We start from the raw sequence: 20,376 nt of genomic DNA on the forward strand, positions 1-20,376 counted from the left end.
ACTGGAACGCCAGCACAGGGGATTTCACCACCCTTTGGGGTGGCGTAAGGCCATGCAGCCCGATGGAGGGAGGCTTTTTGTTTGTTTGTTTTCTGCCTTCCTGCACTGCTGAGAAGTCCTCTTGGAGACAGTGGGGCAGTGCCAAAGCAATACTGCGTCCCACTGCCAGGGCCTCTGGATAGGGCTGATAGAGAATGGGTAGGCACTGCTGTTTTTGTTTCAGTTTTTAAAGGAACATTCATCTCTGGAATCTACCTCCTGAAGTGGTGTGCAAGTCCATTCCCATAAATCTGTATATGCATAAACTGTACCATGTCAAACTGCAAGAGGGAGGTACCTTGTTTGAATACACCTCCACATTAAACTGCCCCTTGGTAAGGGAGACTTTGGAATTCTCAATAGGCAGAGCCTGTTGAACAACTATTGTAACTCACTCTATGGCTCATTCCGCACATGCAAAATAATGCACTTTCAAACTTCTTTCAGTGCTCTTTGAAGCTGTGCAGAATAGCAAAATCCACTTTCTAACAGTTGTGAAAGTGGTTTGAAAATGCATTATTTTGTGTGTGTGAAAGGGGCCTATGCTAGGTTTCCCTTGAGGCTGTTCAGGACATCCCAAACTGGTTCAGAATGCAGAGGCATGGGTTCTTACTGGGACCCCATCACAGGAGCCCATTTGACTTGTGCTCTGTCAGCTACGTTGGTTGCCAGTGAAGTACCAAGTGAAATTCAAGCCTATGGTCTTTACCTTCAAGGCCCTGAGAAGCCAGAGACCATCATATCTGCAGGACTACCTCTCCTAATATACCCTCAGGAGAGTGCTTTGCTCCATGGTTAGCAACTTGCTGGTGATCCCTGGCCTGAAGGATATCCGGGTGTCCTCAATCAGGGTCAGAGCATTTTCAGCTCTGTCCCTAGCCTGGTGGAATGCTCTGTCAAATGAGACCCAGGCCCTGGAAAATTCTCAGTTCTGCAGGTCTGTTAGATGGAGGTTTTCTATCAGGTTTATGATTGAGCGCAACAATGGTATTTCCCCATCATAATTGGCCTTTCTGTCCCTATCCTTTTTTCTTTCCCCTTTTCTTTTGCCTCATTTTATCTTCCTTCATTCCTCTAGTTAGGACATTTTAAGGCATTATTGAACACTGAAACTGGGATTTTAAACTTTATTGTGAGTTGCTCTGAGCCCACCATGGGAAAGGGCGGAATATAAATCATTTTTTTAAAAAAAATTTGTGTGATGGGCTCTGCCATATGGCAAGGGTAGGGCCAGCTTTTGACTTACATTTGTGGCTACTGCAAGTTTGCATTGGCTTCGTGATCAGCCTCTCCCACTCCCCAAGCTGCCCAAATTAAAAGACAGGGAGAGTCCTGATTCCTAAGAGTATCCCATTAATGCAGCGAGAAAGCACCTTGAATGACAACAGTCCACTGTGCATGTCTCTTTGCCAAGACTTAGTTCTGATACCAGCATGTGCCAGCTCTAGAATGTTGGTGCAATGTCTTCAGTATATGAATCGAAGCATCATGTCATATACTATTTGGAACCAGTGATTGTGATCTCTAGAAGCTTACTGGGTGGGGTATTTATGCCATGAAAAATGTCAACCTCTCATTTCCATATACGAAGTCTCTATTACAGGAACAGGAATCCCCCCTCTCCCAAGGCTGTGGGTGACCCTAAGAATCTGTCTTTACAAGAGAAGAGCAGGGGCCCCTGTTCTCAAATCAGTTGGAGCCTCCCAGAAGGCATCCAGGAGTTGTGTAGCTACAGCTGTTCTTCACTGATTTGTAGTTGTCAAAAATCTGATCTGGCCTTTGGGGTGGTAGCAATGGCAAGCCGTGGGCTCCAGATCAGAACTCCAGACACAAATTATATTTTAAAAATTGTATTAAAGAAAGAAGGTAAAATATAGATTTAAAGACATAACAGTAAACACAAAATCAAAGTGTACTACAGTTACACAATATAACAACAAAAACTAAAGTCTATATATCAAAAGAAATACTTGCAGGCAAAAGGTATTAGATATCTTCAGTACAGTTGCAAAGTTCCTATAGCATTTCAGGCAGAGTAAACGGCAAAGCATAGGACAAAGAGAGGTAACGTGACTGCTAACACTGATAGAACTAATTTATAGTTGAGGCTGGCCACATCAAATCATCATTGATTACAAACAGGATCGGTCTTGACCAGAAAGTTCCAGATGAGAGTAAAACCTTTCCAGTTAGCCTTCAACTGACCAATTCCAGCTGGAATGAATGAAGATGGCTCCACATTCTCTAACAAGCACTACAACCTTGGAAAGATATCACGCTCATTCCCAACTGACAAACATTTGTTTTCTGAACCCATTGAGCTCATGAGAAAGGAAAAGGGATTTTTTTTTACTAAGCCTTACAGCAAACAAAATGGATTCTCTCTTGACAGTAGCTCTCTTGGGTATTTATATAATATATGCTTATGAAATATGGCTTCAGTTATAGTAGAGTTGCCAGCCACCAGAAGGATCCTGTCGGTCCCCCAGAATTACAGCTCATCTCCAGACTTCAGAGATCACTTCCCGTTGAAAAATATGGCCAATTGTCCATGCTGGCAGGGGCTGATGGGAATTGTAGTCCATAACATCTGAAGCTTGGACAGATTTATGGAGGAGAAGTCCATCTCTGGCTACCAATCTTGATCCTCCTTGATCTGAGATTGCAAATGCCTTAACAGACCAGGTGATCAGGAGCAACAGCCGCAGAAGGCCATTGTGTTCACATCCTACATGTGAGCTCCCAAAGGCACCTGGTGGGCCACTGCGAGTAGCAGAGAGCTGGACTAGATGGACTTTGATCTGATCCAGCTGGCTTGTTCTTATGTTCTTATGTTCTTAGTGCCAAACATTCACCACCACTGTGATAGGCCCTTCCCAGAACTTCCTGGTGAGCCAGTTGCACCAATGGGGATAAATGATATAGTCCATTTAAAAATATATATATACAAATTGTTAAAACTTTAAGGACATGCAAATAAATAAAGGGAGACAACCTCCCTCAAAATTCACAAAAATGCATAAAATAAAAAAAGACTTTTAAAAGGGCTCCTGATTTTATCTGTACCGAATATAAATTCACTAAAAAAATCACTATTTGTTCTCTAGTTACAATTAAAAGTAAATTCTTAGTTATTCTTACTAATAAGGTTCATGCCTTTCTCTGTTGTATTTATTTACTTGTACTGCACCTCAAAACTGCAAACCACTAATTCATTCTTTTCTGTTTTATGCAAAAAAAGTCTATCAGGGGTTTCCAATGGTCAGTGAATATAGATAAGTCCGTTTCTCTGATCAAAGAAGTAATTTTGGCCTTCTCCACCAATTCCAATTGCTTCACAAACCATTCTTCTATTGTAAGTATAAACACAGTTTTCCACTGTTGCGCTCACAGTAAACTCGCTGTGGATGTCATATATACCCTGTTTCCCCTAATATAAATCATCCCCGAAAAATAAGACATAGTAGAGGTTTTGCTGAAGTGCAAAATATAAGGCATCCCCCTAAAGTAAGATATAGCAAAGTTTTTGTTTGGAAGCATGCCCGACGAACAGAACACAGAAAAATAAGACATCCCCTGAAAATAAGACATAGCGCATCTTTGGGAGCAAAAATTAATATAAGACACCAAAAGCTTTTTCCCCGAATATAAGACACTGTCTTATATTCGGGGAAACACGGTAAAAGCAATGCCCCCTACTTTTTCTTTCAACCTGTTTATCCATAAGACCTAAAAAAAAAGCTTTTGGTTTCAATTGTATATTAAAGTCGACCATAAAAGTCCTCTCATGATGCTGAGTTTTCCAACACATTTGAGATGTTTTCTATACATTTTTGCCAACTTCTTTGGCAGCAGTTACCAACAATATCTCCTTTTATAAGAATTCTCTTTAAGATTGGAACTTAAGTCCCTTTAATCACATTTTCTCCCATTGATCGATTTGTATGCTGTGCCCAAAGTTAACCGCATTGCCACAATTTAGCCCTTATGAGATGGGATGGTTTCAGAATGTAGCTGTAACATATCCTGCTTGAATAGTCTATGACATCAAAAAGTCCTTACATGTGGGACTTTAGCAGACTGGAGTGCAAACCAGGTTAAAAACATAATTTGCTAGTTTTTAAGATGCACATCTTTTAAAAATCAGGGGAATGTTTAAGCATGCAGTTTGCTAGCTCTGTTATGAAACAATGTAGTTAGTTCATGGGGAATCTCCTCCATTCTCATCCAGTTGAGCTGTAAGTCAAATGCAGCAACATTGCATTCTTGTACATTATTTATTTTCTTATTTCATTGATATTCCACTGTTCCTTCCAGGAATCAGGATGTCATAATATGGTTCTCTGAAAGACAGCAGGGCTAAGTGAGAATCTGAACCTTTTTCTTCTCCATCCTGGTTGAACACTCTTAGATGTATACCAATTTAATTCTTGTTGACACAGGCAGTAATCTCAAGTACTCTTTAAACCCAGTGATTTCAAAGATAGAGGCTGAACTGCAAATATTTAAATATAAGCACATTCCCTGCTTCCCCCTGTAGCCAAATAGCAGTTTTGATGTATGTGACTATGTACAGGTATGATCTGGAAAACAATGCAGAGCAAAGAGTTGAAAAGCTCTTTCCCCCAGAACCACAGCCTCAAAGCAAATTGCTCCCATCCCATACATCTCTCCTGTTGTCTCATCTGTGCTCCTGGAAGTAAGAATCGTTGATCATGTTTGGATGTAAATACAGAGAATGGAGAGATAAAATAGTTACAGCTAGCTGGGGAATGTTGGCTTTTTTAGTTCTTGACTGAGAAATAAGGCATGTTTATGCGTGGGCTATGGTTTCCAGTTGTACCTAGACATGTCAGTAGGATTTTCATTTTAATTACAATTTCTAGTGCAGCTGTTCTACTCTTTCCATCATCTCATAGTTGATAGGGCATCTAATTAGCACTTTATAGCATTTTGCGGTCAATTATAAAATGTTATAAAAAAGAGAGAGAATGCAGTTTAGCAAAGACAAACTGTGCAATTCTCATTTTTCCCCTCCAAGCTAATTTGCTGCCTATTGTATATATGAGAGAGAATTTTTTTTTACATAGAATTTTATAAGTCACATTTCCTCTCTGCTAACTATGAAAAACTCTTATGATTAAAAAAGGAATAGACTGGAGCCTTTAGATGTTTTTTTCCTGATTGCTGGCCCTATTAAAAACTTCTTAAAGTAATAGATAGGTTTAATTCCTCAAGCCAAAGAAAAATCATGGCATCTTAAGTATTTTTCCATATTTATTATATTGATGTGCCTGTAAGAAAGAACAAAAAGAAAAATCCAGGAAAGAAGCAAAATCTCTTGTATTGCAAGTTTTAAATGTACCAAGCTAAGGTTTACTTAATTAGAACCTCCAGGCAATAAAGGAAGCCTTTTTTAAATTCTGTGAATCTTAATATGCTAAATAATGCAAAGCTTCAACTCTTCAAGCATGAGACACACATCTGGCCGCTTAACATTTGAATTACAGGGAAAAAAAGCCCTCCGCTCCTGCAGTAATTTTCACGAAGAAAAGAATGGGAAATGTATTACAACTACATTTAATTTCATTTTAGATTTTCTTCCTGTTTAATTGCAGAGCATTTTGTGTGTGAGCATTCCCTTTATTTTATTTATGACACGTATTCTTTTCCCCTCCTGTATTTTTTTATTGATCTTTAATTTAAGCAGCTCCTCACTGTTTATAGCCGCTGAAGAATTACATTGTGTTTTACCAGGAAATCTATCTAGAATTAAAAGTAATGAGCTCAGTGATACAGAAAATAAAGAGAAGAATACAAGCGCAAAAAAACCCCCTTTGAAATTAAAGCACAGCGGCCCACAGGAAAATTATTAAGCAGCCGTATTTAATTTGTTGTCATCTTTTCATTCAGGCAACCAGGTCCAATTTATCTTCTTTCCCCTGCTTTTAATATGGGGCATATGTACTCTACTACTACGTAGGGGAAACACACTTCCTAAAGGGGAGTGAAAGATTCAGAAATGGTGGCATGGTACTGAATTGGAGGAGGAGGCTATGTTTAGAATCCTGTAGGGAAAAGGATGTGGGGGGGGGGGGGGAACCTGCCACAAAAAATGTTGCAGTCCGAATCTTGTCCCATCAGTGGTGATACATGCATTAAAAGTGGTCCAAGTGTATCTGGATGAGTATGTGTGCATGGTCATGTGTATCAGATGTGTCAGTTGTGCACACAAAATGTCACAAAATGCACACAAAGTGGCACACGTATGTCTGGATGAGTCTCGCTGTACAAATAGTTATGGGTATCAGGTGTGAGGGGGAATATGATTGAAGTCTATAAAATTATGCATGAGGTAGAAAATGTTGACAGAGATAAATTTTTCTCTCTTTCTCACAATACTAGAACCAGGGGGCATTCATTGAAAATGCTGGGGGGAAGAATTAGGACTAATAAAAGGAAACACTTCTTCACGCAATGTGTGATTGGTGTTTGGAATATGCTGCCACAGGAGGTGGTGATGGCCACTAACCTGGATAGCTTTGAAAAGGGCTTGGACAGATTTATGGAGGAGAAGTCGATCTCTGGCTACCCATCTTGATCCTCCTTGATCTCAGATTGCAAATGCCTTAGCAGACCAGGTGCTCAGGAGCAGCAGCAGCAGAAGGCCATTGCTTTCACATCCTGCATGTTAGCTCCCAAAGGCACCTGGTGGGCCACTGCGAGTAGCAGAGTGCTGGACTAGATGGACTCTGGTCTGATCCAGCAGGCTAGTTCTTATGTTCCTTATGTTCTTATGTGTGCTCAATGTCAATTGTGCATACTGGGGCAAATGTTTTCAAAACAGCATAGGTTTTTAAACAGTGTAAGTTATTTTACTGATTATAGCAATGCCATGGGTACTAACCAGTACTCATGTTGTGTGTACAATCCCATTCCAGGCTATTAACATTGATAGAATAGTTAGAAAATAAGCATTTTTCCTAGATTTTTAAAAATCAGTTCTTGCTGGGGATTTGTGGCTTTTTAAACAGAAGCATTAAATTTACTGAAGAAATTTGTGCCCTCACCTAACAACGCTTTTAGAAAAGAGATGTGCAACTACCGGCTAAGCGTTGCACATTCAAACACAAAACAAATAATGCAGATCAATAGATAGGCTAGTATGGTTCAGGTCTTCCATGCTAGCACATTCCTCAGGTGTATGGAGATTCTGTTGATGCAACAGTGGGGAAAAACGGGAGGACCCCAGTTCCCATATCTTGAAAACCCCTGAACCAGTTTGCATTTGGTTCAGTTCTTGGAGATCAGCGACAGAGGAGCCCACCAACGTTGCGTTCATTTGATCGCCAGTTTCAATCTCCAAGCATCATTGACAGTGTCGTATATGGCAAAGCCGTGCCCTTAACTGTAAAGACACAAATGTTTTACGGCAAAATCTGAAGTAGCATTACAATCTTCTAAGGCCATCAACTTCAAGGGACACAGAAGGGTGTACCAGTAATTCTGTTTAGGACTACCCTGATGAAACCTTTTAACATGGATGCAACAATGGCCAAGCTAGCAAACTGTGTGAATAGAAGATGGAGCCACAAATTCCAAAAGAAATTGAAAATGTACAATGCATGTTATTCTTCAAAATAAGATTGACAAAGGATAAGGTTGAAGAGATTTAAATGAAATAAGTGTGTAGAATATGATGAATTTTCAAAATGGGAAAAGTGCATTTGAATAATCAAAATAAGTTTTAAAAAAAGATGAAAATGTGATAGTATGTACATATAGCTTATAAGAATTGTGACCAGAAACTGATAGTAACCATGTGTAAATGTTCATCCTGTATTAATGTACCGGTATTTGATTATTAGAACAAGCTCATGATTTTATTGATCATCATTTATATAAATGCTCAGTGAACATCCATGTTCTTTTTTGTTGTTCTGCTTTATTGTCTTATTTTCTAATTGTTCTATCTTGTTATCCTGTATTTCTTTTTATATTCTGCTAATATAAAAATAATACTGAAAAAAATATAAAAATATTTTTATGAACATAAAATAATACTGAACATAAAACATAAAAATAATGCTGAAAAAATAAACTTCTTAATATGATTATGGAAAACAAGTGTCTTTTGGATAATAAACAGCTTTCCTCTCCCTTTTCTGGCTCAGGAAATGACCTGTATAAAATTAGTTCTGGTTATGCTGAAAAGTATTGTGATATGGTGCCTGTGAAAGAAGTTTGTTACAAGGTAAGAGTTACAATTCAAACTTTTCCTCCCCTCTCCCATTGTTTACTATTATTCTTTGTGGAATATAAAAATACGGAAGTGCATCCCTTAGATACTGATAGGGGGTTATTATGCATCAAAGTAGAAGGAAAACAGACATTTGCAAACTTAGCAAAGCCAGCACAACTTTTAACAACTAGTTACAGGCCTTCTCCTGAAGAGACTGCTAGAGACTTTGGCAAAATAACAACACAACCGTAAATGCAATCCTACTCACAAATTTATTCAGGTTTATTCAACAGTGGTTATTCCCAGTGCCTGGCAAATCCATTTAAACTGTGACTCTTTGAAGTGGCAATTCGATGGTTATTTTATGTGCTAATTTTCCTGTGCATTTACAAATCATTCACCCTTTGGCCCTCTTCTGTTGGCCCTCTTCAGGTTTCAGGGTTTAAAACCATGACAGAGAATCAGTTGAATGTCCTGGGAATATCTGGAAAATGCCTGAACCATAAACTAACATATCTGAACTACCATACTTAATCCTAGTTGAAAGTCAATTATTTTTTTGCTTTCAATTCACTATTGTTATCATCAGGAGGTTCCTGAATACTTAGCTAATAAACATGACATTGAAATACTAACAGAAACCATTTCAGAGGGTGCTCCGTTCAGAACGTTTTTGCAGATGACCCTCTGGGTGCTGGGGCCCAGAAAAGATTAATGGAAGAGCAGAGAGTATCATTCAATCATCAATTCCCCTCTTCAGAATAAGGGTAGTCTTGTGTCAGCTCCTTATGGAGTTTTTCCTTATCTTTTGTGAGGTGTTGGTAGTGAGGGTTGTGGAGATGAACTTGTCTGCTGTGAGAAGGCCTGCTCTTCATCATGTAACTTCTGAAAGGGTACAGGAGAGAAGCATATGGAAACAATATCTGGCAAGATAAGTTCAAGATCAATACATTACTTAAACTGTTTGGAGGGAGGCCTTGGTCTACATATCCTATTTACAGTGCTTCCGGAGGCATCTGGTTGTCTATTGTGGGAAGCAAGATTTTTAATAAGTTGGACCATTGCTCTGATCCAGCGAGAATTTTCTTAAGTGCTTATATCCCTTTTCAAGGATTATTCAGTATAACAAACAAATGAAATATGAAAGTAATCATAATTTCCTCCAAAATAGTCTTCAGCAAGCTAAAAAAAGATAAAATATCCTAAACTGCTTTTATTCAGAAAACCTTTCATAACCTAGAAAGTTTTCATCTGCTGGTAATAAAAATGTATGAAATTGGGAGATAAATGTGTCTTCCTTGGAAAGGGGTTTCATGAAGCGGGGGCCTTCTAAAAAAAACAACCTTTCTCCGTGTACATGATTCACATTTAATATGAAACACTGTGATAAAGTGAAATGGTAGATTAATTCAAGTTGATGGCAGTTCTAAATATTTTTATTGAGGTTATGGACATTTTCTTTTGGTCATACACACGGCCTCTAACACATTAAAAGCAAATTGTTCTTGTTAGATGGACGTATAATAGGTTACATTTGGAAGACTGATGTTTGGAGCCAAGTGGGGAACTTCCATGCATCAACCAAATTACTGCTATTTCTGGTCTTGTGATGTTTTGTTGGCCTGAAGAGCAAAGCAGTGACATCTCATTTGATGTTGTTCAGAGCATTTGTCCTGCATGTAATTAAGTTATTAACGTATTGTTGTTAAGGGGCGCAAAGTGCTTCTGCCCATGCAATCCTTGTGAGAAAGTGAATGCTTCCTGGGATCACACGCTCATGCCTTTGACAGAAGGCTTGCTTTTGAGTCATGTACATGATCAAACGCAGCGTAGTTCATGTGCAATCCATTTTAATGCCATTTTGTTTTGCATCTGAAGTGCTGTAATTTTGATTCATTCACAACAGCTAAACTTGCCAATTGTGCCTCAGCACAACTTGTGCGCTTTGCGTACACACTCAGGCTCATTCCGCACCTGCAGAATAATGCACTTTCAAACTGCTTTCAGTGCTCTTTGAAGCTGTGCGGAATGGCAAAATCCACTTGCAAACAGTTGTGAAAGTGGTTTGAAAACGCATTATTTTGCGTGTGCGAAAGGGGCCTCAGTTTTGAAATTTCAGTTTTTTTTAAAAAAAATTCAGTACTGATCAAGGAAAATTAATATAGGCTAATATAACCCACCCAGAGCAAGACTGGTATAATGGTTAAGAGCAGGTGGACTGTGATCTGCAGAACCGGGTTTGATTCCCCACTCCTCCACATGAGCAGTGGACTCTTATCTGGTGAACTGGATTTGTTTCCATGCTCCTACACATAAGGCTTCCTGGGTGACTTTGGGCCAGTCACAGTTCTCTCTGAACTCTCTCAGCCCTGCCTACCTCACAAGATGACTGTTGTGGGGAGAGGAAGGGAAAGGAGTATGTAAGCCATCTTTCGACTCCTTACAGAAGAGAAAGGAGGAACATAAATCCAAACTCCTCCTCCTCTTCTTCTTCTGCAATCCTAAGGACATGTTCCTGGTTTCCTGTGGAATAGCACGTGACTTATTTTTAGTAGGTTTTAGTCGGCTTCTTGCACCTTTTTGACCCAAGAGCACCCCCATTATCAGTGTAGACCTATATCAGCCAAAAGGTAAGTCCCGTCCACAGTGCTTCATGAAACAGTTCCATGTTGCTTCAGAGGAGGGTTCCTATTGGCTCACTGGCCAAGGCACAGCAAGCTTCTTTGGTGGCAATGTGGCTGTGCTGTCTCTAGCCATGGCAAAACTACCCTCCTTAGGATTGCACTGTCCATCAGTGAAAAACTGATGGACAGGGCATAAGAACCAGATGATGCTAACTGGATTTCCTTGCTTCTTATCAGCCAAACCTCGATGCTCCATTGCAGAGTTAACCTGATTCATTTGCATGTACATTCTCTGAAGTAATTCTCAAAAGTGGTAATTTAAATTGGAGTTGTGGAATCTTCATTGCCTTTGGCTACTTCACTGTCCCTATTTTTCATTATTATTTGCAATGAACCAGAATGACCGACCCAATAAATATAGCCACAGAAGTTGTGGGATTGGGCTTGATGTCGATGACGTTCCTTCACATCGTGCGTCTTACCTGGAGGAGCTGGAGGAACATAAATTCTCTGTACGGTGAGCAAATCTGTGCCTGAATTTATTTTTAATTTACTAATGTGAAACTATGTAAACTTTACTTGAGAAAGAGTGAAATTGAAACCAAACTACCTGAAAGGAAGATGACAGCGAGAACAAGGGCTGTTTTAATACTGCGGCTATGGATAATTTCTGGAATCAAAAAATACATTTCATGTGTTGCTGAAAGAGGTGCCATTTGATTGAGCCATAAAAATGAGTTTCTGGCTACTTGCGGTTATTAAAGACCCACAAGCACTTTTTTTTTCAAAAGTGTAGTAGCAGTTGTAACCACAATATTCATGCCTAGTGCTACTTTTCTATTTTCACTACCTCAACTTTGTCTTTGGTTGTCCAGTTAAATCCAATGTGCCTGCTCTTATAGCTCCTTCCTGATGATTCCCAAGTGCTTGCCACATGCCTCACCTGCTACTGTGTTTCTCCGAAAATAAGACAGTGTCTTATATTAATTTTTGCTCCCAAAGATGCGCTATGTCTTATTTTCAGGGGATGTCTTATTTTTCCGCTGTGACAAATGCCCATACCAGGCTGTGACAAATGCCCATATTTGGGAAGTGGTTTCCAGTGAGAGACTGCCCTGAAATAGTTAAGTCCTGCCCAGTCCTGATTGGCTGGAGGAAATTGCCTGGGAGAAGAAAAGGAGGCAGCTGGAGTGCTGGGGGTTCTTTTTTCTCTGGGGAGAGTTGGAGTGAGGGAGACTCGAGAAAAGGAGTCTGAGCCCAAAACCCTGTCAGGGCTGCAGCAAATATAAAAATTAGGGTGACCCTAGGAAGTTTCTAGGCAGGGACCCATTGTTGGTCATAGGACCATTTGAGAGCTTAAGCGAACTGTCTGCATGACAATAAGTACTTCTGTTCTTTTTGGTTTTGTTTTGTTTAAGTTCCTCAACCCTACCAAAGAAATGTTTGATGTTACCGTTTATTTTAAATAAAACCTTTTGTTGTGGGGCTATAAGGCAATACGGGCTCTGGTGTTTATTATTAGGGAGATCCTTAAAGTCAATAAGGAATAATTCCTGAGGGAATAACTCCCTGGGGCTTGGAACCTGAGAAAGGGGAAATCCTTTCTTTCCTTTCCCTCCCGTTTGGGGATTGGTGTTACACAGGCCCCTCTTCTGGTATACTCTAGGACAGGGATGGCGAAACATTTTGAGACCGAGTGCCCAAATTGCAACCCAAACCCCACTTAATAATCGCAAAGTGCCAACCGGGCAATTTAACCTGAATGCTGAGGTTTAGTTTAGAAAAAAACAGTTGGCTCCCTCTTCCTCCGCCCCACCTGCTTGAGCAGGGGCCAACCTGCTCAAGCCTCCAGCAAGTCCCATGCGCACCGCTCTGTTTCTCTCCACCATCTCTGCCTCCACTGCCCCCTCCTCAGGCAGCAGCTACCCGGAGCACAGGCACCAGGCCCACCAGCCAAGTTCTCCCTGCTCACCACAGTGCGTGCATGTCGTGCTCAGTGGCCCGATCAGCCTAGGTGTGTGTGTGTGTGGGGGGGGTGATTTTCAGCTCCGTACATGACAAACTCTGTGTACGTGCCCACAGAGAAGGCTCCGAGTGCCACCTCTGGCACCCGTGCCATAGGTTCGCCATCACTGCTCTAGGAGGCTTTACTCACTGTTCCAAACAAGTGACTGTGTCATTTTTAATATAGAAGTGTCCAACTGTATCCGGTTCCTCCCCAGTATTCCTAGGCTATGCAAAGGCATTCATAAAAGATTGCTCCAGTAGGGATGCCACTATACCAAAACAGATACAAAGAGGAATGCTATTTCCAGAAGCAGTGGGATCAGAGTTTCCCTATCCTATAATTTCCTCCCATCTCTCCACTGCCCCCCCCCCCCCCCGCATTTCCTTCAGCTATATTCAAAGGGGGCTGCTCCCTTCTTCGGGTCCCAGATCTTTCTAGATTAGGCTTCATTCCATTAAAATATAGTATACAGGATGATTAGCTGGGACAAAAACTAATTAATGAGCTTTAGGTCTGCTTAAGTTTCTATAAACATCAGAGTTTTAGATACGCTGAGATGCAATCTGAGCAACTTCCTTGATCTTTTATTGGAGCTGGTAAATCATTTATTGTGGTAGCCTTTTTTTATAAAATCCTGCTTAAAAATGCCTCATAAAGTCTATTTATCATAAAATACACTGCTACCAGCCATCTTCAAAGTTATACATGTACTGTATTAATTATCAGCTAATATTTGCCTTGAAAATAGTTTGGATTTTGCAGTATCCTGGCGCCCCTCTATCTTTACCTTGTAAATAAATATATAGAATACAGGAGCCAATATGTGTTTAAGACTGGACTGGACTGCCCTGTGTTTTGGGGGTTTTCAGAATTAACAATTACCACTATTCTCATTGTTACCAATCTATGCCCTCATAATACTCTTATTCAATGATAGTTCAATAATGTTTAGCGTCTCCACTAGTCAAGGCACTGAACCTTAGTGAACAGAAGCTTCAAGTCCCAGTGAACATACAAAAATCAATCCATCACCTTCTTACTTCACTGATGCTACAGACCTTATGATTTCCCATGTTTTGACATAGGGAAATTTTTTCGTGCAGGGGTGGCCAACCTATGGCACTCCAGATGTTCGTGGACTGCAATTCCCATCAGCCCCTGCCAGCATGGCCAGTTGGCTGATGGGAATTGTAGTCCATGAATATCTGGAGTGCCGTAGGTTGGCCACCCCTGTTTTAGTATATATTTAGTACATTCGTGTCTGATCGTAGAGTCAAAGCTACTCTGAGGAATCAGTGGTGTTGCCTGCAAGGGAAAGGGTTGGATGTATTCCCTGTCGCTGTTGCTAAGACCCACGTGGGAGAGGACTTGGCCATTATCAGGGAGTGTTACTTGATGGTAATGGAACTGGGGGGTAGACAGGGCAGGGCTGGAACCATGTTCAATTTCATAGGCTCTATAAACTTGTGGGGCTAGGAGTTAGGAAGCCTGGTATCAAATGGCCACTGTACTATGGAGCTTAGTAGTTGACCTGGAGCTACTTAACTCCATAGTAGACTGTCCATTTGAAACCAGGTCTCCCATCTCCTAGTCCAACACACGAGGCATCAAAGTATCATATCACACTGACCCACTCTTCAACCATAAGTGGGTGCTGCTAACCACTTGCTGATTTAGACCCTGTGAAACTGCACATGGCTCTAGCTCAGGGGTCTGCAACCTGCAGCTCCAGAGCCACATGCAGCTCTTTCATCCTTGTACTGCAGCTCTGCATGACTTGGGTCCTCTCAGCCTCCTTTGGAGAGTTGCCCTAAGGGTTAATGGGAAAGAGTCCCCGTTCCTAGAGAGGCAAAGCCCGAGACAGGTATCCCAAGCCACTTCCGGGTTCCCTGTCCCAGCTGCCTGGTTGACTGATGACGGTCCAGGGTGGAGCACCACTAGTGGATCCCCTTGAACAGGTGAGCAGCAAAGGGTGGGAAATGGGAGGGAGTTGCAAGAGTGCAGATTTTCAGTGCAATCCTAGCCTCAATCCACCCCCCTTGAATGGGGGGTCAAGGGTCGATCCTGCTTTGGGTGCCCTCATTTCCCCCTCCCCCGGGTCCTTCTTGGGGGGCAGGACCACATGGGGTACCCCAGCAGCATCACCTTGGGTTGCAGACCCCTCAGAAGCCCCACTGAGCTCCAGGGGCTTTCCTGGCGGATTGCAGTCTGGCTGAGTCCAGATAAGAAAGATGGTGTCAGGTTTTAAAGGAGTTATTACCTGCAGCCCTGCAAGGTTGCACTCATCGGGGCTGTTTGATAGGGAGGCGGGGGTGGGTGGGAATTGTTTGCTTCTGCATTGCCAAGGAGGGCAGGACCGCATGGGGAAAGCGTTGCACGTGGATCTTGGAAGGTTTACTTCAGAGTAAGCCAGTGGAGGGTAAGCTTGTAGATGGTTGTCGTGGGTTGTCAACTCCCGGCGGGCAAATCCCAGGACATTTGGGGGTAGATTCTCAGAAGCTGTGGTTTTGGGGGCCAGGGCAGGAGCCATGTTCAGTGAGGAATATGGCTGTCGAGTTCACCCTCCATGGCAGACATGGAGTTCTGTTATTATTTTTTAAGAGTTCAAAATGTTCAAAATGTGTTCTTTACATAAATAAAATATAATTTTCTCTGTAGCACTTCATGGATTTCATAAGCAACACACTATAATTGTTTATACAAAGCATGAAGGTAAAAAACAATATATTCAGTGTAATCGTCATTTTAAATGTCAAAAAGTCTTTGCGGCTCCAAGTGTTTTCTTTTACATGGAAAACGGGTCCAAATGGCTCTTTGGGTGTTAAAGGTTGCCGACCCCTGCCCTAACTCTACCCATGTGAAAACTCATGTGGTGAAAAGATGTGGTAACTGATGATCACATAATGAACCGGCACCTCCACAAGCACCAGGTACAAACTGAAGAGGAAAAAGTCATTTTGTGGTAACTTTCTAATTTTCAAAAAAAATGGCTTCAGGAACTGGATTTTAAGATACATTATTCAGTGTTGCAGCTCCATTAAATCATGTGGTGGTTGTCGAGGGAAAACACTGGTTTAAGAGACTGGTCTCCCAAAATAGCCTTTTTCAAAAATAGGATCGTATTCCATGTGATGACCAAAAAAAACCCAGGAGAGTCTGAAGGAGAATTAATTGTAAAAGGAGCAGCTGTAGGTACATTGTTTTAATACAAACAATAAAATTTGCCTATTTTATAACACACAAGTGATTCGACGTTGAAATAAATGCAGATGTTTCTTTGCACAGCATATTCCCTGTTGTGCTTCCTTAAATACCTTCACATATGCCTCATCCCTCTGAAACTGCTTGTCGTTTATGTCATACAAACAGAACAGATTGATTGTACACTGAGTAAGTAAGGAGCAGAATGAATTACCCGCTGGAATCAAATAATTGCCTGGGAGTTCAAAATATTTGAAATTAATCTTGGCTGCTTGGGAAAACGTCTTGTTTCCATGCCACGGCTTCACTGCAGTTGAAAAATATCCATTGCCACCATCTCTGTGGGGATTCAAACCTGAATCTCCAAGATACTAATTTGATACTCTTAAATGCTATACTGTACTGGCTCTGAAATCTGGGGTCCAACACTACTAAATAAATGGATAGATAAACAAAAATTACCATCGGCAATAAAAGGTTAGACTCACTGAACTTTCCATTTCTGAAAAGGAACTTGGGAAGGTACATAGATCTGTGTGTGGATTTTGGCCTAAAATAATAATGATTATTGAGTGGGATTCAGTGAACAATGGGCCTTTCCCCACTTACCTTAAGCCCCGTGCTGCTCTCCTCAAGTAGCGCGGGGTCCCCCGGCACTCCCCACGACAGGGGTGGTGACAGCGCAGCCACCCCAATGCTGCCGCTGTTGCGCCCCTTCAGCACGTGGCATCCCTGGTGCTGGAGAAAACGGCGCCTTTTGATGACCTCGCGCAGAGTCGTGGGGACGCCCGGGCGCGCGCCAGGGATGCCGCGTGCTGAGAGCAGCGCACAGCATAGGGGGGATCCTGGTCAGTGGGGAAATGCCCTATGAGAACTATGGCTGATAGAAAGTGGCTGGTCTGGCAGAAAAGGGAAGAGAGGGTAATGTTGCCTGACCCCTTCCGTACTGACCTCTGTGACTTTTTGTCCACAAATTTGCCCTGATCCCTGGTTATGCCTTGGGGAGGGGGAGGTTATAGGGAGCTGCTGGGGAAAGGACAAGGCATGGAAGATGAGTGCTGGTGCTCACAGTTCAATGTTAATTTTTGGCTTGCAGTCCACATTCACACACGCGCCTAAATATTTCATTTTCAAAACCCACTTTCACAGTGGTGCAGCTTCAGTCCTGCAGAAGAGCATCCATACAGATGTTTTCCACACACTTTGCCATCATTTCTTTTCCTGGAGGACTTTTTAAAGCCTTTTAAAAAAAAACTGACTCAGGTTCATTCCGCACATGCAGAATAATGCACTTTCAAACTGCTTTCAATGCTCTTTGAAGCTTTGTGCGGAATAGCAAAATCCACTTGCAAACAGTCGTGAAAGTGGTTTGAAAACACATTATTCTGCATGTGCGGAAGGGGCCTAGGTAACAATACTGAAATGGCGTCCTAACAACTTATTGCTGCCATTTGAAGCAAGAGGTGGAGTTATAGAAAAATGTCTGAGAGATTAGAAGATCTAGGCTGCATTTGTCTCTCTTGTCGTAGGTTCTTGGCCATGGTGGGGGTACTTTCAGCAGGAAGATGACTGACAATTTGTGAACCCCAGGCTGTTTTTTTCTCACTCTGATTCCAATTATTGGAGGCCTAGATATAGCTGGGATGGTGCTTTCAGCAGGAGAGGGAATTGTGGGAAGATGGCTGCTAGTTTCTACAACAGACTGTTTCTCATAGGTTCTGCCTGCTGCTGCTCAGCTGGGCAGGAAAGGAGGGAAGGGGGGATATCAGCCTTTTATTGACATTAAGTTGCTTCCAACACAACCTGAAAGTGACATCATCACATTGGGCAATGCTCCAGAATTCACCCAAAGGTTTGCTGGTGCAATACCAAAAAGGTAAGTCTTTACCCTCTGTGATTTCCCGCTGGTTGCCAGCTACAATCCTGGTTTATCTCTTTCTTATTGCAATTACATAAGGCCTGGACATTGGTGGGGCATGAAAGAGATGGCTCTGCCTTTGAAAGCTTGTGTATAAGTTAAGTGAGGAAAGGGGACAAAGCTGAACATTGGTTTATCTGGAATTCTAGATGATTTGCAAATGACCACAAAATAGGTAAGGGGTGTGTTTCAGTTGCCTTTCTCTTTGCACAGGAGACAATGGATTGGATATATTTTGAACTTGGAATTGATTGACAAAACCCATTTTCCGTCATTACATTTCTAACACTTCTCCTGCACATACCAGCAGAGTATGCAATCACCATTCCATCTGAATAGGACAACGGGTGTATGTTCTTGCTTCGGTACGCAGTGAGAAACCCGTATTGTTCAGGGTACATGGTTGCATATACCGAAGTGGAAATATCAGCCCGTTGCTCCATTCAGACAAAGCTGTGAGAGCCGCAGTTCATGAATGCACCCAATCAGAGGGCGTTTCCCCACTCACCCCGATACCCCCTATGCCGCGCGCCCGGGCGTCCCCATGACCCCGCACTCTGTGCAGGGTCATCAAAAGGTGCTGTTTACAAGAGCGCCAGGGATGCAGCGCGCTGAGGGGGCACGACAGCAGCAGTGTCGGGGCGGCTGCGCTGTCGCCACCCCTGTCATGGGGAATGCCCCGGGACCCCGCGCTACTTGAGGAGAGTAGCGTGGGGCTTAAGATAAGTGGGGAAAGGCCCAGAGTCCAACACTGGTTCAAATCCCTCAATCAATGGACATTCAGAATTTGTCATCCTCTGAATTGGGTGAGTGGATCGTTCTCAACTGCAGTCACTCAGTCTGGGAATGAGGAACTGTTTTGCTTTACGGGCTCAGGGCAGAGATCGTATCTCCTGTCCTCAGGATATCCAGGGAGGAGCTGGGCTGTCATGGCGACGTGAAAGCTGATAGTTCTGCTCGGCAAAGGCCATTGGACAGTTCTCTGCAGTTTGCTCATCAGCGCTACTTTTAATCTTATCTTTCCTCAAGGAGTTCAGTACGTTGTAGGTGGTTCTTCTCTTCCCCGTCTTATTCCCACAACAAAGCTGTCAGGTGCGTTAGGCTGACCCAGGGTCACTGGCAGTGTGGTCCTGTAAAGAGTTTCTCCTGTCAAAGCCCATTGATTTTGTCCAGATGTATCTTTCAGGAGATTGTCCATCCATGTTCTCCTCCATTCATGTTAGTGGATGCCGCAGAAAGCATAAGAAACAAAGTTACTACTGGGGCGATATCAATACTCAGTAACAGACCATACGTTTCCACATGAAGTCAGGGGGGGATATAAGGTAGGCAAACAGATTTTATGAATAGGATGCTCAATTCCAAAATAAAACTATAATGACTCTATCGGTCTCTTGATTTAATAGGAAGTCCTGTAAACTGGGAATTTGTTGCAGTTGTTCGTGAGTTCTCTGTAGATGTGAATTACATTCTCTGGCTGAACTTTAAAGAGACGAGGGAGCACTCTGGTGTGATTTAGGCAGGGGGGGGAAATCTTCTAGTGCTTGTTGCTAGATCTCGCCCCCTTTTGCCTTTTACTTTTCCACTGAGGTATAATGATTGAAACCACTCTCCACAGTTTGGTTTTGCAGGGTGTCGCTGGACTGTGTAAGACCCAGTCCTCTGGTTCAATCATTTCTATTTGCAGCATGAGATGACCTCTTTCCCCTGACAGCTTTTAATCAAACTGTAAAGAAGGAATGTCTCCAAATCAGATATGGATAGAGAAGTTTTTTGCCGAGCTTTTAACTGGTCACTGATGCATACCTTTGATATTGTTTGCCTGTAAATCCTAAAATAACAGTTCCCTTTGAAATTCACTCTGCATTAAGGAAGCAAGATCCCCTTGGAGCAGCAGTGGCATAAGAGGTTAAGAGCTCGTGTATCTAATCTGGAGGAACCGGGTTTGATTCCCCGCTCTGCCGCCTGAGCTGTGGAGGCTTATCTGTGGAATTCAGATTAGCCTGTACACTCCCACATACGCCAGCTGGGTGACCTTGGGCTAGTCACAGCTTCTCGGAGCTCTCTCAGCCCCACCTACCTCACAGGGTGTTTGTTGTGAGGGGGGAAGGGCAAGGAGATTGTAAGCCCCTTTGAGTCTCCTGCAGGAGAGAAAGGGGGGATATAAATCCAAACTCTACTCTTCTTCTTGATCAGCTGCATAAACCATGTGAATGATGGTTCCCCTAGTTTTGGTGCTCCATTCAAAATGTACTTTCTGAATCTAATACTTTTTTTTTTTTTTAGGGGGAAGGGGATTTTCTCACCGGAATTTACAGATTCAGATTTCTTATTCGAAGACTGG

The 20,376-nt window shown here is 42.3% G+C and overlaps 1 protein-coding gene across 1 annotated transcript in view; it reads left to right on the forward strand.

The window, feature by feature from the left end:
• Positions 1 to 640: 640 nt before the first annotated feature.
• LOC125439411 overlaps positions 641 to 20,376 on the forward strand; it is a 117,413-nt gene continuing 97,677 nt past the window's right edge. The window contains exons 1-3 of the mRNA XM_048508516.1: positions 641 to 833; positions 8,214 to 8,293; positions 11,304 to 11,422. Of these exons, the coding sequence (XP_048364473.1) occupies positions 641 to 833; positions 8,214 to 8,293; positions 11,304 to 11,422 (392 nt within the window). The remainder of the gene's footprint in view (positions 834 to 8,213; positions 8,294 to 11,303; positions 11,423 to 20,376) is intronic.

The sequence above is a fragment of the Sphaerodactylus townsendi genome, linkage group LG09 (assembly GCF_021028975.2).
Source record: "Sphaerodactylus townsendi isolate TG3544 linkage group LG09, MPM_Stown_v2.3, whole genome shotgun sequence".
Classification (NCBI taxonomy): domain Eukaryota; kingdom Metazoa; phylum Chordata; class Lepidosauria; order Squamata; family Sphaerodactylidae; genus Sphaerodactylus; species Sphaerodactylus townsendi.